This window comes from Dendrobates tinctorius, unplaced genomic scaffold, assembly GCF_039654945.1.
Source record: "Dendrobates tinctorius isolate UK_male_01 unplaced genomic scaffold, ASM3965494v1 ptg000011l, whole genome shotgun sequence".
Taxonomy (NCBI): Eukaryota; Metazoa; Chordata; class Amphibia; order Anura; family Dendrobatidae; genus Dendrobates; species Dendrobates tinctorius.
Genome location: NW_027361679.1, coordinates 38180723 through 38199962, shown reverse-complemented (window position 1 = coordinate 38199962; position 19240 = coordinate 38180723). Strand labels below are relative to the sequence as shown.

The 19240-nt window shown below is 46.6% G+C and overlaps 1 protein-coding gene across 1 annotated transcript in view; it reads left to right on the top strand.

The window, feature by feature from the left end:
- The first annotated feature begins 3477 nt into the window (after positions 1-3477).
- Positions 3478-19240, top strand: part of LOC141046694 (17-beta-hydroxysteroid dehydrogenase 13-like) — a 54233-nt gene continuing 38470 nt past the window's right edge. The window contains exon 1 of the mRNA XM_073541290.1: positions 3478-3773. Coding sequence (XP_073397391.1) covers positions 3564-3773 — 210 coding nt within the window. The 5' untranslated portion in view covers positions 3478-3563. The remainder of the gene's footprint in view (positions 3774-19240) is intronic.

The following is a 19240-nucleotide window of genomic DNA, read 5'->3' as shown; positions in this document are numbered from 1 at the left end:
ACGGCCAAATCAAAGTATGGACTTCACACAGTAACCAGGCATCATCCCCTTATGGGAAACGCCTGATATATCCCGCCACCCACCGCAGGGTTAACAATCAGAACGGGTGCACGCCCGCGCCCTAGTGAGCATGTGAGGGCGGGGAGCTGCCCAGTGACCAGGAAGAGGGGAAGCACGTGAGCAGGAGGAAGGAGGGAGCGCGCGCGCCGCCGGGTGAGTGAGAGCTGCGGAGGGAGCCGATGCCCGTGGGACGGCGGCGGCCACGGCCGTCACACTTGTACAAGTGTGGAGAGAGGGTCCCCGCCGAGTGTCCGGGTCGGAACCAAGGGGACCGTCACCTGGGTTCCGGGAGACAGAGTTCAGGGACAGACTGTGGAGACTGAGAGGTGGGCTGGGGGAGGAGCCAATATAAAAGGGGCGGGGAACGCGAGTCACAGTGAGTCAGCAGAACGAGACAGAAGGAGCAGGAAATCGTGGGAGCGACTGAGAGCCAGAGCGACTTACCAGAGCAAGGAAGGAGGCCAGAGACAGGAGAGATACTCCCCCTGGACATCAGTGGGACGGCGCCGAGACGACCATCCGAGAACCGCTGCCCCGCGTCGACCACTGGCCGCTGCCGCCTTCCTCCAGCCTGCGGCTGCGGCCTGCCCACGGTCACTCGCGGCCGTTGCCACCTCGCTCCTGCATGCGGCTGCAACCTGCCCGCGGACACCAGCGGCCGCTCCTGCCTCACTTCAGCCCGAGGCTGCGTCCTGTCTCCCGCAGCCACCCCGCTTCTACCCATGGCCGTGGCTAGTTATGTGTCGTCGGCGCTCACCACTGACCCGCTCCAGCCCGTGGCAAGGACCGGGCTGTTGCTCGCCGCGGGTCCTCCGTTTCAGTCGCTGGCTGCGCAGGTGGCCTGCCAGCCGCCACCCCACATCGCCGCTGCTTGCCCCTATCCGGGGTCTGCGGCCCATCTGTCCAAGGACTCCTCCTGGGCCTGTTGTGCCCCTGCTTCACCGGAGCGTTGGAACGCTCGAAGACTACGAAAGATCTTCAGCGGCTGGGCCCAGCGGCTGCTACGCCAAGGAACCATCGTCCGAGACGCCGAGGGACGTCGAGCCGGTTAAGTGACACTGTATATTTAAGGACCCGAAGTCGGCCATACCGCGACCCTATAGTGACCGGCTCTGCCAGACTTAGTCGTGTTCTTAGATTTCCGTGTTGGCTTGTATTGAGTCCCTGCGAGGACAATTCCTGTTATTTGTTCGGTTGCTTAGACTACCCCTGCGGATAGTTACCTATAAAAGTTATTACTATAAACACCAGACCGTCTCGCGTCTCGTCACTGCATCCTGCGTACCTGCTTTACCACACAAGTATATAAATTGCCCATAGAAAAAGTATGGTAAGAAACTGATTCATGTAAAACCCCCTCAAAAGACAAGATAATTCCCTTCATCTGGACTAAAAAGGTCCAATCTCCATAGCACACAGGCCTTTCTTTACTCTAAACATTTTGAATCCGTGGAACAGTTTTCATCAGGAGTTGGCCACAGTGGGAACCATTGATGGTTTCAAAAAAGGGGCTTAGATTCTTTTTTAAAGGAAAATACTTATAAATACTAATGTTCTTGTTCTGAATGTTGATCCAGTCGATTGAATCTTGGGATCAGGAGGAACAAACTTGCTCTTTCGAGGCAGATTGGTTCATGCATTATGGATGTACCTATACCTCTTTTTTCATCCTTTCCCATTCCTTTGTTGAACCATGTGTCTTTTTAAGCTTTTTTCAATCATGCCAACTATGCAACTTTTCATTGAACTTTTTCATTACATTTTTTAAGGCCAATTATAGGACTTTGATCCTTTGATTTAACCATTTGATTGCCTCAATGGCGGCAGTCACTTCGCCAGTGGATTTGCCATCGTAATTGTGGCAGCTCTGATACCGGCAACTTACTCTCTATACTCTCAAGTATAGGGAGTGGGTGGCTTCCACTAGGAAGAGTGAGCATATCACTCCTTTTTCTGAGCACGTTTCCGCACCTTGAAGCAGATAAAAGATGTAACAAAACATGGAACATGTGCACAACAATATAGTTTTTACATTGCTGTGCATTATGTTCATTTTATGAGGCATGATTCCAGACCGAATCTGTCTGAAAAAGACGATGTGAGCACATGCATTTAGGTTATTTTCTGTGAGCATGGCTGCCATGACAATCCATCAGCACCCAGCAATCACATCGCGGGAGCGCTAATGGGGTTGTAAGGGGGTGAAGAGCAAGAAGAGACAGAAGGGAGTTACCTACCCTGCTCCATGTCCGGAACCACATAGCTGGGAAGCAGGGTTGCCGGGGGGAAGACTTACTGACTTGGAACGACTGCACCATGTGACCGTCAGGAGCAGTGGGGGAAGAGAAGGGGCGGTGGACCGGAAGCAGAGCAGGCTGAGGGCACAAAAGCAGGGTACGCTAGAACGAGAGCAGTGCGTGCCAAAAGGAGAGCAGGCAGCAGTACCGCATACCAGAAGAGAGCGGACTCCCGGTCAGAGTACTGAGACAGAAGGACGTGATATAGATAGCGTTGCCTTTGAGTACGTGAACGCGGAAGCCCCGTTGACCAGAGAAGGCTTTCCCCCTGACCGTGCAGAGACTGTGACCCGTTCGCTCAGCCCCGGTGCCCGCTGCTGTGACAGGCCAGAGCCCCTGAGTCCGGCTGAGAGACTTATCATTGGGCGCAACATTGTTTCTGCGGAGAGACTGTTAGATTGACAAACAGAGACTCAGCACAGGGGAGACCCAGTTCCACAGCATCCCCCTGCCTCCCGCTTTAACCCCGGAGTTCCCGTTTCCCAAAGAGAAGAGAGAGACTGCAGAGACTACAAGTGCCGCTGTTGACGGTGCCTACATTAGAGAAGACGACCCTTCAATCAAAGCTTCATCGGACTGATAAGTTGCAAGAATACCCGTTTAACCATTTTTTCTCTGCTTGACTGTTTGATAAATCTGCTTCGCTTTATTATATTGTTAAATCACATTCACTCTGTCAGTTTAACTCCCACAGCTTCTCCCTGCGAGGAGATACTGTCCCCTGTAAATAAACCCTTTAACTTTTGGTCTGCCTCTGATCCACGTTGACACCATCGGCATCTGCACATTGACAGAACCCGTTCCTTTTATCTCAACAATTAATAACTATTAAACACGGCATCATATATGATGAGCATATATACAAGAGGAACCAGAAAATATGAATACCACAGAATACAACAGGTACAACTTTTTTCCAGAAAAACTGTGACTCACACAGCAACATCAATCTAAAAAAAAGCAACGATTTCAAAAGAAAACTGAAAAATTCTTTGAAAATAGGTGTAGCCCCAAAGCGACAAAAGACGTGTTATTGAAATTACAAAGCCATATCGCTATTTATAAAGAATTAGTCATCTATAGCTTCAATAAGGCTTTGAATGAGTTAACTGGACATTGGCAAGCCTCAGAACTGTGACGTCTGCTTACTGGCGGAGTTTTCCCTTCTGTATAGTAGAGGGAATAGCTTTTTCTTCACGGAGGACAATGAATATTGTTTTGGAAATCCTTCTGCTGCTGCTCACCATCATCTACTCCTACCTGGAGGCTCTGGTGAAGCTGTTCATTCCTGCAAAGAGAAAATCAGTCAGTGGGGAAATCGTACTGATCACCGGTGCTGGTCATGGCATAGGAAAGATCACTGCTACAGAATTTGCCAAACTTCACAGTGTTCTGGTGTTATGGGATATTAATAAGGTGAGATACCAGCAGAGGTTTCATTTCCGATGCGGTCACTGTAAATCCGAGTGAGGTTTTAGGAGTCCCATACAGCGCCCACGTAAGGTATCATGTAACCGAGTCATTATTGTTCTGTGCCTTCATCACCATTGTTATATGGGTAACTCTGCAGGGGTATGTGAGGCTGCACACAAATACAGTGATTCAGCCGGGTAAAGGGGTCTTCTCATTAGTCATTTTCAGATGAAACGCAACATGAGGCTTTAAAAAACTGCTTTAAAGTAATTTACATTGTTTCAGTAAATGAAATTATTTTCATCACTAATTGCTTCCATGTGCCTAGGGGGCATAATCACAGTCCTATGGACTCTAGGGCACATTTTTTTAACATTTTGAACTTGAAGCTTCCCTCCCCTCCAGGTTGTGACTTGGATACTGCTATATACTGATAGGGAATGTAGATTGTGAGCCCCAGTGGGGATAGCGATGATAATGTCTGTAAAGTGCTGTATGGTGCTATATAGGCGAGTAATATGTGCATATATATATATAATAAAAAATAGTAGGCAGCACTCCAAATTAAATGTGAAAATAGTGGATACTTTACTGATCCTCAGGTGGCGACATTTCAAAGGTGACCCGTCGTCGCCACCTGAGGATCAGTAAAGTATCCGCTTTTTTCACATTTAATTTGGAGTGCTGCCTACTATTTTTTTATTTTATTAACTCGGCTGTTTGGACACTGCTGAATAGGTTTTGCACCAATTGTATAATTTTGGTAGTGCTGCCCTATATATATATATATATATATACACACAGTATATAAACATATAACTGTAGGTATATCTCTGCAACTAATTTTTATTTATTTGTACAATTCATGGAGTATTAATTGGGTACAGAAACACACAAGGCCTCCTGGCACCATAACTGAATGTCACAGTGTTAATATCGTTAGATGTTTAAAGGGGTTGCCCAGGATAATAACAAAAACTTCACAAAATCAGCAATATACCTTATATAAAATAGTGAAATAATATATGGTCAACCTTTTACTCCAGCCCATTCCAACGCTGCGTCCCAGTCTCCCCTTGTTTGTTTTCTGTTACTTCGGCCAAAGACTTCACAGCCAGTAAACCCAACATCACTGCTGCAGCAATCAATGGCCTGAGTGGGCTCATGCTGTACAGTGGCTGCAGCAGAAACATGGGGTAAAATGGCTGTGAAGTCTGCTGCTGAGAGAAACTGAAGACAAGCAACAGGAGCCAGGGATGCGGTGCCAGAAAGGCCTGGTGCAATCCTGAGACTATACATTTTTTTCATCATTTTACATGTATTGCTGCTGGTGTGCAGACGCAGTGTGTGAATGCAGCCCATCGGCACCAATGAAGGCTCACTTTATGAACTCTCTAGTAGCAGCAGGGGTCATGTTATCTTGGCTGAAAGTAACTCCAAAATTGGCCCTCTTTTCTGCACTGCTCCTAAACAGTAGCAGCCATTATAGAGCCCCCGACCTCTTCAGCTCTCCCTCTTGGCTGCATTAGGCTAGTTTCACATTTGTGCTTTTGAGCGCAGCGACGGCCTGCGCACGGCCGCCGCTAAGCCCCGCCCCCTGCCGCACCTCCGCCGGTAGCTCCACGGGGGAGCAGGCCGTGCACAGTATGCGTTTGGTGGCGCATGCGTCCTTTTGACCGGTGCGCCGACCTGCGCCAAACGCAACCTGCTGCAGTTTGGTTGCGCTCGGCGCACCGTCAAAAAGGCGCATGCGCCGCCAAACGCATACTGCGCACGGCCTGCGCCCCCAGTGATAAAGATAGGGGGCGCAGGACGCATGCAGGGTCATGCGCCGGTAGGCGGAGCTACCGGTGGAGGCGCGGCAGGGGCGGGGCTTAGCGGCGGCCGTGCGCAGGCCGTCGCTGCGCTCAAAAGCGCAAATGTGAAACTAGCTTTACTTTGTCCTCCTGGCTATACAGCCAGCCCTCATGCTTTTCCTGTGAGTCTGAAGAAGCAGCATAAAAGCATCATGTGTGAACTACAGGGTGGGCCATTTATATGGATACACCTACATGAAATGGGAATGGTTGGTGATATCAACTTCCTGTTTGTGACACATTAGTATATGGGAGAGGGGAAATCTGTTGCTATATGTGTGTCAAGAGTGTGAGAAGGGGGTTGCATTGACAATCGAACACAATGGGCAGCACTTTGAACACATTTTATAAGTGGTCATAAACTTGTAAATAACTCATGAAAGAAAAAGGTTACATTAAAACCAAGCACGCCATTGTTTTTCTTGTGAAATTCTCAATAAGTTTGATGTGTCATATGACCCTTTTCCCATTGGAAAAAACAAAGTTGGATCCAAAATGGCGACTTCAAAATGGCTGCCATGGTCACCACCCATCTTGAAAAGTTCCCCCCCCTCCCATATACTAATATGCTACAAACAGGAAGATGATATCACCAACTATTACCTTTTTATTTAGGTGTATCCATATAAATAGCCCACCCCTGTATTTAATAGCCAGAAGGCTGATTTTTCCATAGTTTTCAACTATATGAGTGTCCTGAATACACAAAAACAGTCGAAAATGGAGGCTTGCCCAGGAATCCAGGAGTGTGTACTTGCCCTTCAGGCACCTTCATTGTCGCAACTTACAACCCCAGTTACCCAAACGTTACACCACTGCATCTGCTCACATTGGTTCTTCGGGTACTCTTCTAATGGGAGAACCAGTCTCCAGCACCCTCTTGCAGCTGACAATACAATCCCTTTTTACTTTCCTGCAGAAAGAATCTTTTCAACTACTGTACTAGTGCAGAGCCTCTGCTGCTTCCCTGACAAGCAGGGCAGAAAGCAGCATACAGTAGTGACAGACAGGCTGATTGCAGTGGCTTGTCACTGCTTAATGTTTTTAAGAGCTTTTAATCTCTGCCAAACCTCACAAACTTATCCAAGGCCCTGAGGAGTCCTACATTTCATAGCTATACATGTTACGTCATCCATTTACTACTGTGCTGTACTTCATATGACTCAGTAACTTATATTTGTCATGTGCTGGAGCCAAGATCACATAAGAGTTTTGCAATACTTTTGTGAACAGAACAGACGCCCAATATATAATGATAGTTTTTTCTTTTTAACTGTAAAAATCAAAAAGGCAGTATAATTTGACAATATCTTCATTGGACATTCTTATTTTCAATACATTTCTTTATGTTGTTTTACCATAGTAAGTTGCCATAGAGATTAGGCTGTGTTCAAATTGCCTTTGACCATTGAGTCCTACTTTTATAGCAAAGTCAAAAGTATCGATAGGGCTTTATTTACCAGACATAGGCCAAAAAAGTCTAATTCCGGCCTCTGCTGGGCTGGCATAAGTCAATATAACTTTTTCTACTCACGAAAATTCCAGATTTGGCAGCCTACCTCACAATATCACAGCAGAATGAAACGAACCAAGTGAGGCCTGGTGGTGCTCAGTATCCACAAATAGCCAGAATAGATAATCGTATAATATACAAATAAGGTCCAGAAAATATATACAGCGCTCACCAGATACATTCAGATATATTCATATAGATTCATATTGATTTTTATTCCATATTAAACAATTCGGGCTCTTTATCACAAAGTCAGCACTATGGCCATTTCGCGTCACACTCAGGAGGCGCCTGTAGAAGCGTCACGGGGATGTGAAACCGTCGTAGTCCCAATTCTGTGAGAAGAAGCCCGAAACTGCATTGCCCTTATATAATCAAAGAATCTTTTAATCTAATATATAAAGCTCAATGTATGTATGTATGTGTGTTTGTATGTATGTATGTATGTATGTATGTGTGTGTATGTATGTATGTGTGTTTGCATGTATGTATGTATGTGTGTGTATGTATGTATGTATGTGTGTTTGTATGTATGTATGTATGTATGTATGTATGTATGTGTGTGTATGTATGTATGTGTGTTTGCATGTATGTATGTCCAGGATTGGCATCCGCACCGTTGCAGCTACAGCCACAAAATTTTGCACAGTCACACGCCTGGACCCCGAGAGCGTCATAGGCTATGTTGTGAGGCAAAATTTTAACCCCGCGCGTTCCAATTCACCAAACAATTTTTCCCCTATCTACATAATGGGGGAAAAGTATATGTATGTAATGGCATCTGCACCGTCGCAGCTACAGCCACAAAATTTGGCACAGTCACACGTCTGGACCTCGAGAGCGTCATAGGCTATGCTGTGAGGCAAAATTTTAACCCCACGCGTTCCAATTCACCAAACAATTTTGCCCCTATCTACATAATGGGGGAAAAGTATATGTATGTATTGGCATCTGCACCGTCGCAGCTACAGCCACAAAATTTGGCACAGTCACACGTCTGGACCCCGAGAGCGTCATAGGCTATGCTGTGAGGCAAAATTTTAACCCCACGCGTTCCAATTCACCAAACAATTTTGCCCCTATCTACATAATGGGGAAAAAGTGAAAGGAAAAGTGTTGGAGGCAAATTGACAGCTGCCAGATGTGAGCAAGGGGGACTTAAAGAATGAGAGCGATGGCACCAAAGAGTATATACCGTACAGTTGCTAAGGTGGGGCCCTGACATGGGATACTCACCACACACGGGGATATGAACACATACACAAAATGCGCCACACACTACCACGTGCTTCAACACATATACCACCCTCAGCCCACATTTCACCAAACACACACCAACCTCGCCACATAAAAGTCAAAACACAAAAGTCGCCACTCAAAACTCGCCACGCTGTCCCAGAGCTGTTTAAAAGATGAAAATTGAGCTGTGATTGGTTGCTATCAGTAACAGTTTTCTTTGTAGACAGTTGTGGTAACTTATTCTTATCATTTCTATGGTGTTATCGTCCTTCTGTAAAGCTGGAAATAGCACAATTTATTACCGTGCTAACACAGACCACCCTCTGACACAGACTGAGGGGGAGCCCAGTATCACACAGGATAGGATTAGAAACACGGCTCAGCAGGCAGTATCACACAGGATAGGATTAGATACACGGCTCAGCAGTCAGTATCACACAGAATAGTATTAGATATGCAGCTTAGCAGTCAGTATCACACAGGATAGGATTAGATACATGGCTCAGCAGACGGTATCACACAGGATAGGATTAGATACACGGCTCAGCAGACAGTATCACACAGAATAGTATTAGATACACAGTTCAGCAGTCAGTATCACACAGAATAGTATTAGATACATGGCTCAGCAGTCAGTATCACACAGGATAGGATTAGATGCACGGTTTTTATGTGCAATATAATCATTATATATATCATTATATATATCATCATTATATATATCAATCATTATATATATCATATATATATCATTCTTGCTCCCTCTTCGACCGCTTACAATCTGGCTTCCGGTCACACCACTCCACTGAAACTGCCCTTACTAAGGTCACCAATGACCTCTTAACTGCCAAGAGCAAGCGACACTACTCTGTCCTCCTCCTCCTGGACCTGTCGGCTGCCTTTGACACAGTGGACCATTCCCTATTATTACAGACCCTCTCATCCCTCGGCATCACAGACTTGGCCCTCTCCTGGATCTCATCATACCTAACAGACCGGACATTCAGCGTCTCCCACTCACACACCACCTCCTCACCTCGCCCCCTATCTGTCGGAGTCCCACAAGGTTCAGTCCTAGGGCCCCTGCTGTTCTCTATTTACACCTTTGGCCTGGGACAGCTCATAGAATCTCATGGCTTTCAGTATCATCTTTATGCTGATGACACACAGATCTACATCTCTGGACCAGATATCACCTCCCTACTAACCAGAATCCCTCAATGTCTGTCCACTATTTCATCCTTCTTCTCCACTAGATATCTGAAACTCAACATGGACAAAACAGAATTCATCATCTTTCCCCCATCTCACGTGACCCCCCCTACGAACCTATCAATTACAGTAAATGACTGCCCACTCTCCCCAGTCCCACAAGCTCGCTGCCTCTGAGTAATCCTTGATGCTGATCTCTCCTTCAAACCACATATCCAAACCCTTTCCACTTCCTGCCGACTTCAACTCAAAAATATTTCACGCATCCGTTCATTCCTCACCCAAGAATCTGCAAAAACCCTAGTCCATGCCCTCATCATCTCTCGCCTTGACTACTGCAACCTCATGCTCTGCGGCCTCCCCTCAAACACTCTCGCACCCCTCCAATCTATTCTAAACTCTGCTGCCCGACTAATCCACCTGTCCCCCCGCTATTCCCCAGCTTCTCCCCTCTGTCAATCCCTTCACTGGCTCCCAATTGCCCAGAGACTCCATTACAAAACCCTAACCATGACATACAAAGCCATCCACAACTTGTCTCCTCCATACATCTGTGACCTCGTCTCCCGGTACTTTCCTGCACGCAACCTCCGATCCTCACAAGATCTCCTTCTCTACTCCCCTCTTATCTCCTCTTCCCACAATCGCATACAAGATTTCTCTCGCGCATCTCCCCTACTCTGGAACTCTCTACCACAACATATCAGACTCTCACCTACCATCGAAACCTTCAAAAAGAGCCTGAAGACCCACCTCTTCCGACAAGCCTATAACCTGCAGTAACCACCGATCGACCAAACCGCTGCACGACCAGCTCTACCCTCGCCTACTGTATTATCACCCATCCCTTGAAGATTGTGAGCCCTCGCGGGCAGGGTCCTCTCTCCTCCTGTACCAGTTATGACTTGTATTGTTTAAGACTATTGTACTTGTTTTTATGTATACCCCCCTCACATGTAAAGCGCCATGGAATAAATGGCGCTATAACAATGAATAATAATAATAATAATAATAATTATAATTTGTTATAACTAACCACAGTTGGTTACTATGCCCAGGCAACGCCGGGCTCTTCAGCTAGTATTGAATAAAAAGCATTATGAAAGTATCTGGTGAGTGCCACATATATTTTCTGGACTTTATTTCTAACTTATTTTTACTGCTGCATTAAAAAGTGTAGTCAGCAAACATTTCTAGGCAAAATCATGTGGCAAGAGAGTATAAAGTCTACAGGAGAAGCATAGCTATGGGTATAAAACAGGAGGTAGAGAATTGTGAAAGAACCTTGAGTGGGCCGCTAACCCAGGCAGCACATGCTTGCAATGTACACTGGCGCACCTTCATTATAGTAGTTTATTCTGTGCGATTATGGAAATGCCCAATCTACTTTGCTTGCAATAAGGCGATGCTACTGTTGCATTTCTAACCAGATTTGCTCTAGCTACATCTGCTTTGGTCACAGGTGCCGCCGTATTCACCCTGCGAGTGGCGCTAGTGCTACAGAAGATGTAGCAGCCAGTAGTGCAGTCGCTGTCTTGCCAGAGATTAGTTTAACTTCCACTTAATCAGAATAATGGGTGTGCTGCAGATCAAGTGTATTCATCTAATTGCTGTGGCCTATGGGATGATACCACACCCTATGTAAACTCACAGAGTCCTGCTTCAGTTGCCAGATATTGTGCCTCAAGGCTTCCTGAACTCTGGTGTTTTCTTGTTCATAGACTTCTTTTATCCCCCCGATTCCGACCGCTGTTTGTTTGGCTACCCTCTGACCAATTACCTGGTGTCTGACCCTGGCTATTCCACTGACTATGGCTTCCGATTTCTGTTTCTGCATTTGTCATTCCTCTTTCTGACCCAGGTAGGTAGCCTTCTCCTGCCTCTAGTCAGCAGTCCCTCCTTGGAAACAATTCCCTGTCCAAATCCCTGTCCAGTCGTTAAACAGTGAAGGCCGGGGTTCATCTGGAATCTGCTTGACGAAGTTGTTAGTGCTAAGTCTGTCAAGGGGTAGCCTTTTTGAGCTAATGGCCTCTGACAAACACTGAAGCTACTATGCAACATATTTAAAGTGTTTCTGACCCATAAATTTGTCATCTAAGTCACAAGATGTCCAAACCTGCTCGACAACTTGCTACTCGTATATCAATTTCTCAGAAACGTACCGGAACTATCCATACTACTCATTCTTAAAGATCAACTGTGCTTTTGAAAATCTGCAGGTACTTAAATAAACAGCAGGTTCATCAAAGTCCTTGAACAGACTGCTGTTTATGGCAGTTCACAGACACTGAATGGACTCTAGACTACAAGTTATTGCAAAACAGCCAGTGCTTGTTATAACAAATCCAGACGAGAGGTCATTCAATGGGAATTTGAACTCTCCAATATTCCTTGCTCTAGTCTTGAAACACTCCCATATGTAAAGCTGTGAGCACTGCTGATAATCATATTATATTAGACAAATGCTCTATGTTAATTTATATTATACAGAAGAAAGATCCTTAAAAGGGGTATCCAGGACTTTCTAAGAAACAGAAAAAGTACCTATGCAATAAATGAGGAATATAGTGGCTCAGAGCCTGTGTTGCCCAAGGTTCAAAAGTGCGATCACACACAAAGGTGAAGCATGAATGTGTTTTTTATGCCAACACTTTTCAAGGTGTAACACAATAAGCCACATTCATGCTTCACCTTTGTGTTTGAGTCTACCTTTGAACCTTGGGCAGTCTGGACTCTGAACCACTGTATTCCTCATTTATAGCATTGGATCTCCTTGGTGGTCCTGCTGCAGCCTTTACTTGCTTTTGTAAGAGTTGTGACTGTCACAACCCCATCTGGTGGACGTACCTATAATATTTTATAACAATTGGTTATCAAATAAGATCAGTGTTGCAATATGTTTGGTGAAACAACTCCATTCCTGTCTATGAGTGTTCAGTTGCTAGATTCGTATGCTGTTTGTAGGGTTAAGAAAGAAAAGAGTAACTCCCAGAGGCTCACACAGGGATAGCATATGACTGTATTTCCTGTTTTCCTGTATCTGTGTATGAGGAGACTTGGCAATTGGCAAGATAGCCCATTACCGTCGTTTCATTGACAACTTATTCGGAATTTGGACCGGCACGGAGATAGAAGCTTTTGAGTTTGTCTGGATTCTAAATATGAATCCCTGGGGCCTTTTCTTTACCGCGAACATGTCGAGCACATCTATACAATTCCTGGATTTTGTTGTGCATGTTGACGCTACAGGCCGTTTCTTTACATCCACGCATTTTAAGAATGTAGATGTAAATAGTTACGGTGCCTTGCAAAAGTATTCGGCCCCCTGGAGCTTTTCAACCTTTCCATGCTTCAAACATAAAGATACCAAATGTAAATTTTTGGTGATGAATCAACAACCAGTGGAACACAATTGTGAAGTTGAATGAAATTTATTGGTTATTTTAAATTATTGTGGAAATTCAAAAACTTAAAAGCGGGGGGTGCAATATTATTCGGCCCCTTTATTTTCAGTGCAGCAAACTCACTCCAGAAGTTCATTGTGGATCTCTGAATGATCCAATGTTGTCCTAAATGACTAATGATGATAATTACAATCCACCTGTGTGTAATCAGGTCTCCGTATAAATGCACCTGCTCTGTGATAGTCTCAGGGTTCTGTTTGATGCACAGAGAGCATCATGAAGACCAAGGAACACAACAGGAAGGTCCGTGATACTGTTGTGGAGAAGTTTAAAGCAGGATTTGGATACAAAATGATTTCCAAAGCTTTAAACATCCCAAGGAGCACTGTGCAAGCAATCATATTGAAATGGAAGGAGTATCATACCACTGCAAATCTACCAAGACCTGGCCGTCCCCCTAAACTTTCATCTCAAACAAGGAGAATACTGATCAGAGATCCAGCCAAGAGGCCCATGATCACTCTGGATGAACTGCAGAGATCTACACCAGAGGTAGGACAGTCTTTCCATAGGACAACAATCAGTCGTACACTGCACAAATCTGGCCTTTATGGAAGAGTGTCAAGAAGAAAGCCATTTCTCAAAGATATCCATAAAAATTGTTGCTTAAAGTTTGCAACAAGCCACCTGGGAGACACACCAAACATGTGGAAGAAGGTGCTCTGGTCAGATGAAACCAAAATCGAACTTTTTGGCAACAATGCCAAACGATATGCTTGGTGTAAAGGCAACACAGCTCATCACCCTGAACACACCATCCCCACTGTCAAACATGGTGGTGGCAGCACCATGGTTTGGGGCTGCTTTTCTTCAGCAGGGACAGGGAAGATGGTTAAAATTGATGAGAAGATGGATGGAGCCAAATACAGGACCATTCTTGAAGAAAACCTGTTGGAGTCTGCAAAAGACCTGAGACTGGGACGGAGACTTGTCTTCCAACAAGACAATGATCCCAAACATAAAGCAAAATCTACAATGGAATGGTTCACAAATAAACGTATCCAGGTGATAGAATGGCCAAGTCAAAGTCCAGACCTGAATCCAATTGAGAATCTGTGGAAAGTGCTGAAAACTGCTGTTCATAAACGATCTCCATCAAACCTCACAGAGCTCGAGCCATTTGCCAAGGAAGAATGGGCAAGAATTTCAGTGTCTCGATGTACAAAACTGATAGAGACATACCCCAAGCGACTTGCAGCTGTAATCGCAGCAAAAGGTGGCGCAACAAAGTATTAAGTTAAAGGGGCCGAATAATATTACATGCCCCACTTTTCAGTTTTTGAATTTGCACAAAAATTTGAAATAACCAATAAATTTCGTTCAACTTCACAATTGTGTCCCACTTGTTGATTCTTCACCAAAAATTTACATTTGGTATCTTTATGTTTGAAGCATGATATGTGGGAAAAGGTTAAAAAGTTCCAGGAGGCCGAACACTTTCGCAAAGCACTGTATTTAAGTTTTAACAGCGGCCACCTCTCTAAGTGGATTCTCAACATCCCATATGGGCAAGATTGGAGAATCAGGAAGAAATGCACTAGGGACACTGATTTTCATATTGAAGCTAATGTTTTGAAACAACGTTTTCAAAATAAAGGCTACCCAAAAAAATTGGTCCAGGATCCTTTTTAAAAGTTAAATCGTTTTCCCAGAAGGACTGTATAGATAAGATTAAAAATAAGAAAACCAATGGTCCTTCCACTTCCGATTTTGCAAAATGGAGCCTATCACCACGTTTAACCAATCACATTTGAGGATACAGAAACTCCTGATGAAATATTGGTTCATTCTGGAGGGTGACCCTATACTCTCTGGACATATCCCCGTCCGGCCTAGAACAGTCTATAGAAGAAGTCGTACTCTCCATAATCTTGTTGTACTGAGCAATACAACTTTGAATAGCTCTACTGGGTCTGGGGCTCAATCAGCCAGGAACTCCAGATGTTTTGCCTGTAGAAATGCAAAGTCCCTGTGTTGCTCATCTATCATTAATGGGTTAAGGAATTTACATCAAATACCACGGGCACTAGTTATAAAACTAATCATTTTGTCAACTGCCAATCAATTTTTATAGTGTACTTATTGGAATGCAGCTCCAATATGCAGGCCGCACCATACAGACCATGCACGCGCGGTTAAATAAGCATCGCCAGAACATTCGGAATGGGCTTCCATTGCACAATTTGTCCAAACATTTCCTAACTACGCACCAGAAGGACCCAAAATCATTAAAGTTAATGATTATTGATTATATACCAGATACTGTATCTGATCACTACAGCAGCTTAATTAATAGCGAAAGTTTTTTGATTTTTAAACTAGGTACATTGGCCCCTGAGGGATTGAACCTGACTATTGAGAAAGTGACGAGATAATTTTATTTCTTTTTACTCCCTTTTAGCTAAATATACTTTTTATTATAATACGTTGTTCTTAATCTTACCTTTTAATCTAATGTTATGGTGGCTATGGTATATTGAATATATATTTAAATAATACATAAACTCACTCTTGAAACTATGTCAATTCCTGATTACTGCAGAAATTGTCACCGTAGATGATAAGTGACAGTAGAGCCTTTCTATACTCTTTAAAGTGTTCCTCTTATGTCCCTAAGAATATTATAGAGGAAACACAGGACACATGATTCAGCTATAGATTAACACTCAATCTTGCCTGTTGAACAGCAATGATATTCAACAAATTACATTAGTTTCTCCATACAAGTTTCAAAAACAACCCACCCAACATTAAAGGGAACCTGTCCGCAGGATTGATGAAATCCGTCTTGTGGTTCTTGTTTGATCTTTATTTCTAGTTTTCAGTTAATGAGATTCTCATACTCCGAGGTGGGAGTGGTCTTTATGTGGTGCTCATACTGACGGTTTCTGACAGGTCACTGATCCCTCACTGACCTGTCCCCTATTTTACATACAGAATATAATATGTTTTGAAAAGAAAAATCACACTCAACATGCAGGCGCCAGTGTCTGAGCTGTAGATTGATCGCATCTATCATGTCCATTTAATTATTATATTTGGTGTGTGGTGTAGTGACCACTGTGTCCGCTAGGGGGCGCTGTGTGGATGTCCTAGGAGAGAGGATGAATGGCAGAATCCTGAATGACTGTTATGTATCTCAAGGTGGGTGGCCTCGAGATGGAGACTTATGTGTGTGTTGATCAGCAGTGATACTGCTGAGGTGCTGTTTCAATGTGTCAGGGAGAAGTCTCCAGGTAACTGGGGAGACAGTGTGGGGAAGGTGACTTGACGGACAGACTTGACTGGAGGGAGAAGGGATGGTTTGTGCACTGGAGATAGCTGGGGGTAGGTGGAAAAGGGAGTGCAATACCTAGAATTGACCACAAGATGGCAGGGGGAGCGTAGTTCAAGACTTGACATCAGCTTAGGGCTTAGGAAACCGCTTAGTCATGTGGGGCGGGGAGATAGGACCCAGGAGGGAAATTGCCAAGAAAGGGGATAAATAGGACAGGACAGGGTTCCAGGCTAGGCTAGTTCCGGGAGGAGCTCAGGTGGAAGAGACTCAGTACAGAAGACTGATGATGGTGGAGAGCTCGACCAGGGTACTGACAGGAAGAGACAGTCAGGGGGGTGGTCCTGACACAACGGACCGCAGGACAGACGAGGCCCCAGGGGTACCGACGTGACGACGACCTCGGGCAGGTGAAGCGCTGGCGGTAGATTGGTCTAGGACAGCCCCAGCGAAAGATCCACGAGGAACTTCACTACGGCAGAAGGAAAGGTGAAGGTACCCAGGCCTGAATACGGAGAGCTGTAAAGGAACTGCGGTGTATGGCTACAGGAGGACGGCCAATAAACTTGGACCTGTTACAACTGAAATCTGCCTCCGCTTCATCTTTGCATCGTCTGGTCGCGGTAAACAGTGGACCACCCCCCAATCTGGGCCCTTACTACATTTGGCATAGTCGACAGGATTGCCGCCACCAATACTACAACTTCCGCGGCAGGCCTGCGCCAGGAGAACCCAAAAAGGACTTGAGCGGCTCACCTGTGGATTACAAGTTTGCTCACCTGTGGAATACAAATTTGAGACTTGCTTCTGGATCATTGGCTGTCATCAGAGGAGCGACGACGGGCCCCGCTGGAACAGCCACCGAAGGAATCTTCAGGGAGCCTCCCCGCGGAATCATCGGGCCTGGAGTCTGGCCCTGCCGGACGGCGGGTTGAAGATCCACGGCTGTTGGAGGGGCTGCGGGAAAGCCTGCTGGGAGCCGCAGCCCCAGCCCAGATCCCATCCCCACGCTCCGTGCACAAGACAGGCCTCGGAGCCCAGACACTGGCCCTCGGCCTCCCCGCTCAGCCTCCCGCTCTCCAGTGTCCCCCGGCTCCGGATGACTCTGTGGCCCTCGCCGGGTCGACCGACTCCTCTGCCAATGATCCCGTGCCACACCACTCGGGGGCACCCCATCACGCGTCGCGGACACACCTGCCGCACTTCACACCCCAGCTACGGCCTACCCGTCTCGGCCTGCTGTGACTTTGCTCCAGTCCGCGGCGGAGGATGGGCCGTTTGTCTCCGCGGCCTCCTTGCTGAGTCGCCGCTGCTCCGTCTTCGGCCCTGGTTGCGGCCTGCTCCGCGGCTGCCTCTGGTTTACTCGCGGCGCCGGCCGCGGCCTGCCCAGCAGCACCCGCGTCCGCCCCTGCCTCGTTCACGGTTCCGGCTGCGGCCTGCTCGCCGATACCCATTGCTGCCTCTGCCACCATGTCGACCCCGCTCCAGGTCACCGCTGCAAACGGGCCGCCGGCCGCCGCGGCTGACTCACCGGCCTCTGCGGTCGCCGCTGTTCCATCTGCGGCCTTGGCTGCAGTCAACTCGCTGGTGCCCGCGGCCACCTTGGTTCCGGTTGCGGCCTCACAGAGACACTTCAAGCACCCCGGGGACCTCACGGCTGTCGGGTTCCCTGCTGGATTGGCGCAACATCCGCCGTCAGGAGATGGCCTGGGCTACCGGGATTTCGCTACACCGTTGTGCAGGCCTAAAAGGACAGTTATGCGTCCAAGTTAAGGAAAATGTTTTTATTGTTTATTGTTTTCTCCTGATATAGCGGGGATGCGAAGGAAGAAGTGTTAATGTTAAAGGAAGGGGGAGTACTTCCATTTTATGCTTGAAATAGTGTGTTTGGAGAAGGAGTTAAAAAACAAACAAAGAAAAGGGGTTACTCCGGTTGAGTAACTCCTATTGTTATTAAAGTATTAAAGTAGAAGTAACAACATGCTAAAAGTTGATTTAATGAGTAGTGTGCGTAACAAAAAAAAATGTGTGTAACAGGTCCCGGGTAAGAGGTAGACGTGACAAAAACGCCGACCATGACTCTTTTTTAAGTGAAGGACAAAGAGCCGAGAGATATCGAACCAGACAGTGGTCCGTCAGTCAGGTCCCCGACACCACGTACACCCCAAAAGGAAGGGCGGGTGCCAACGATGACCTGGTGGGCGAAAGGCCTCGGTCATGGCGTTCCGGATAGTTGAAGGAAGCAGTAGGGGAGAGTAGTGGGAGGTACACGCCATAGGGTAGTCCGGGTGGACCTCGCCAACCTGAAAGAAGTTGTCACGTGGCGTGCGCGCCGGCGAGTAGCAGTAGGCTGCTCGGAGCATGGTGCTCCCGGTTTGGTTCCGCCCCCCGCGTGTGGCGGGTTTGGCCCAACAACCGGTCCGACAACAGAAGGTGGAGAAGCTTCAGGACGACGTAGGTAGGGAGTACGATTGTCGGGGATGACAATAGACAAAGGAAGGAGGAGTGTGGGGAAGGTGACTTGACGGACAGACTTGACCGGAGGGAGAAGGGATGGTTTGTGCACTGGAGACAGCTTGGGGTAGGTGGAAAAGGGAGTGCAATACCTAGAATTGACCACAAGATGGCAGGGGGTGCGTAGTTCAGGACTTGACATCAGCTTAGGGCTTAGGAAACCGCTTAGTCATGGGGGGCGGGGAGATGAGAACCCAGGAGGGAAATTCCCAAGAAAGGGGATAAATAGGACAGGACAGGGTTCCAGGCTAGGCTAGTCCCGGGAGGAGCTCAGGTGGAAGAGACTCAGTACAGAAGACTGACGATGGTGGAGAGCTCGACCAGGGGCCTGACAGGAAGAGAAAGTCAGGGGGGTGGCCCTGACACAACGGACCGCAGGACAGACGAGGCCCCGGCAG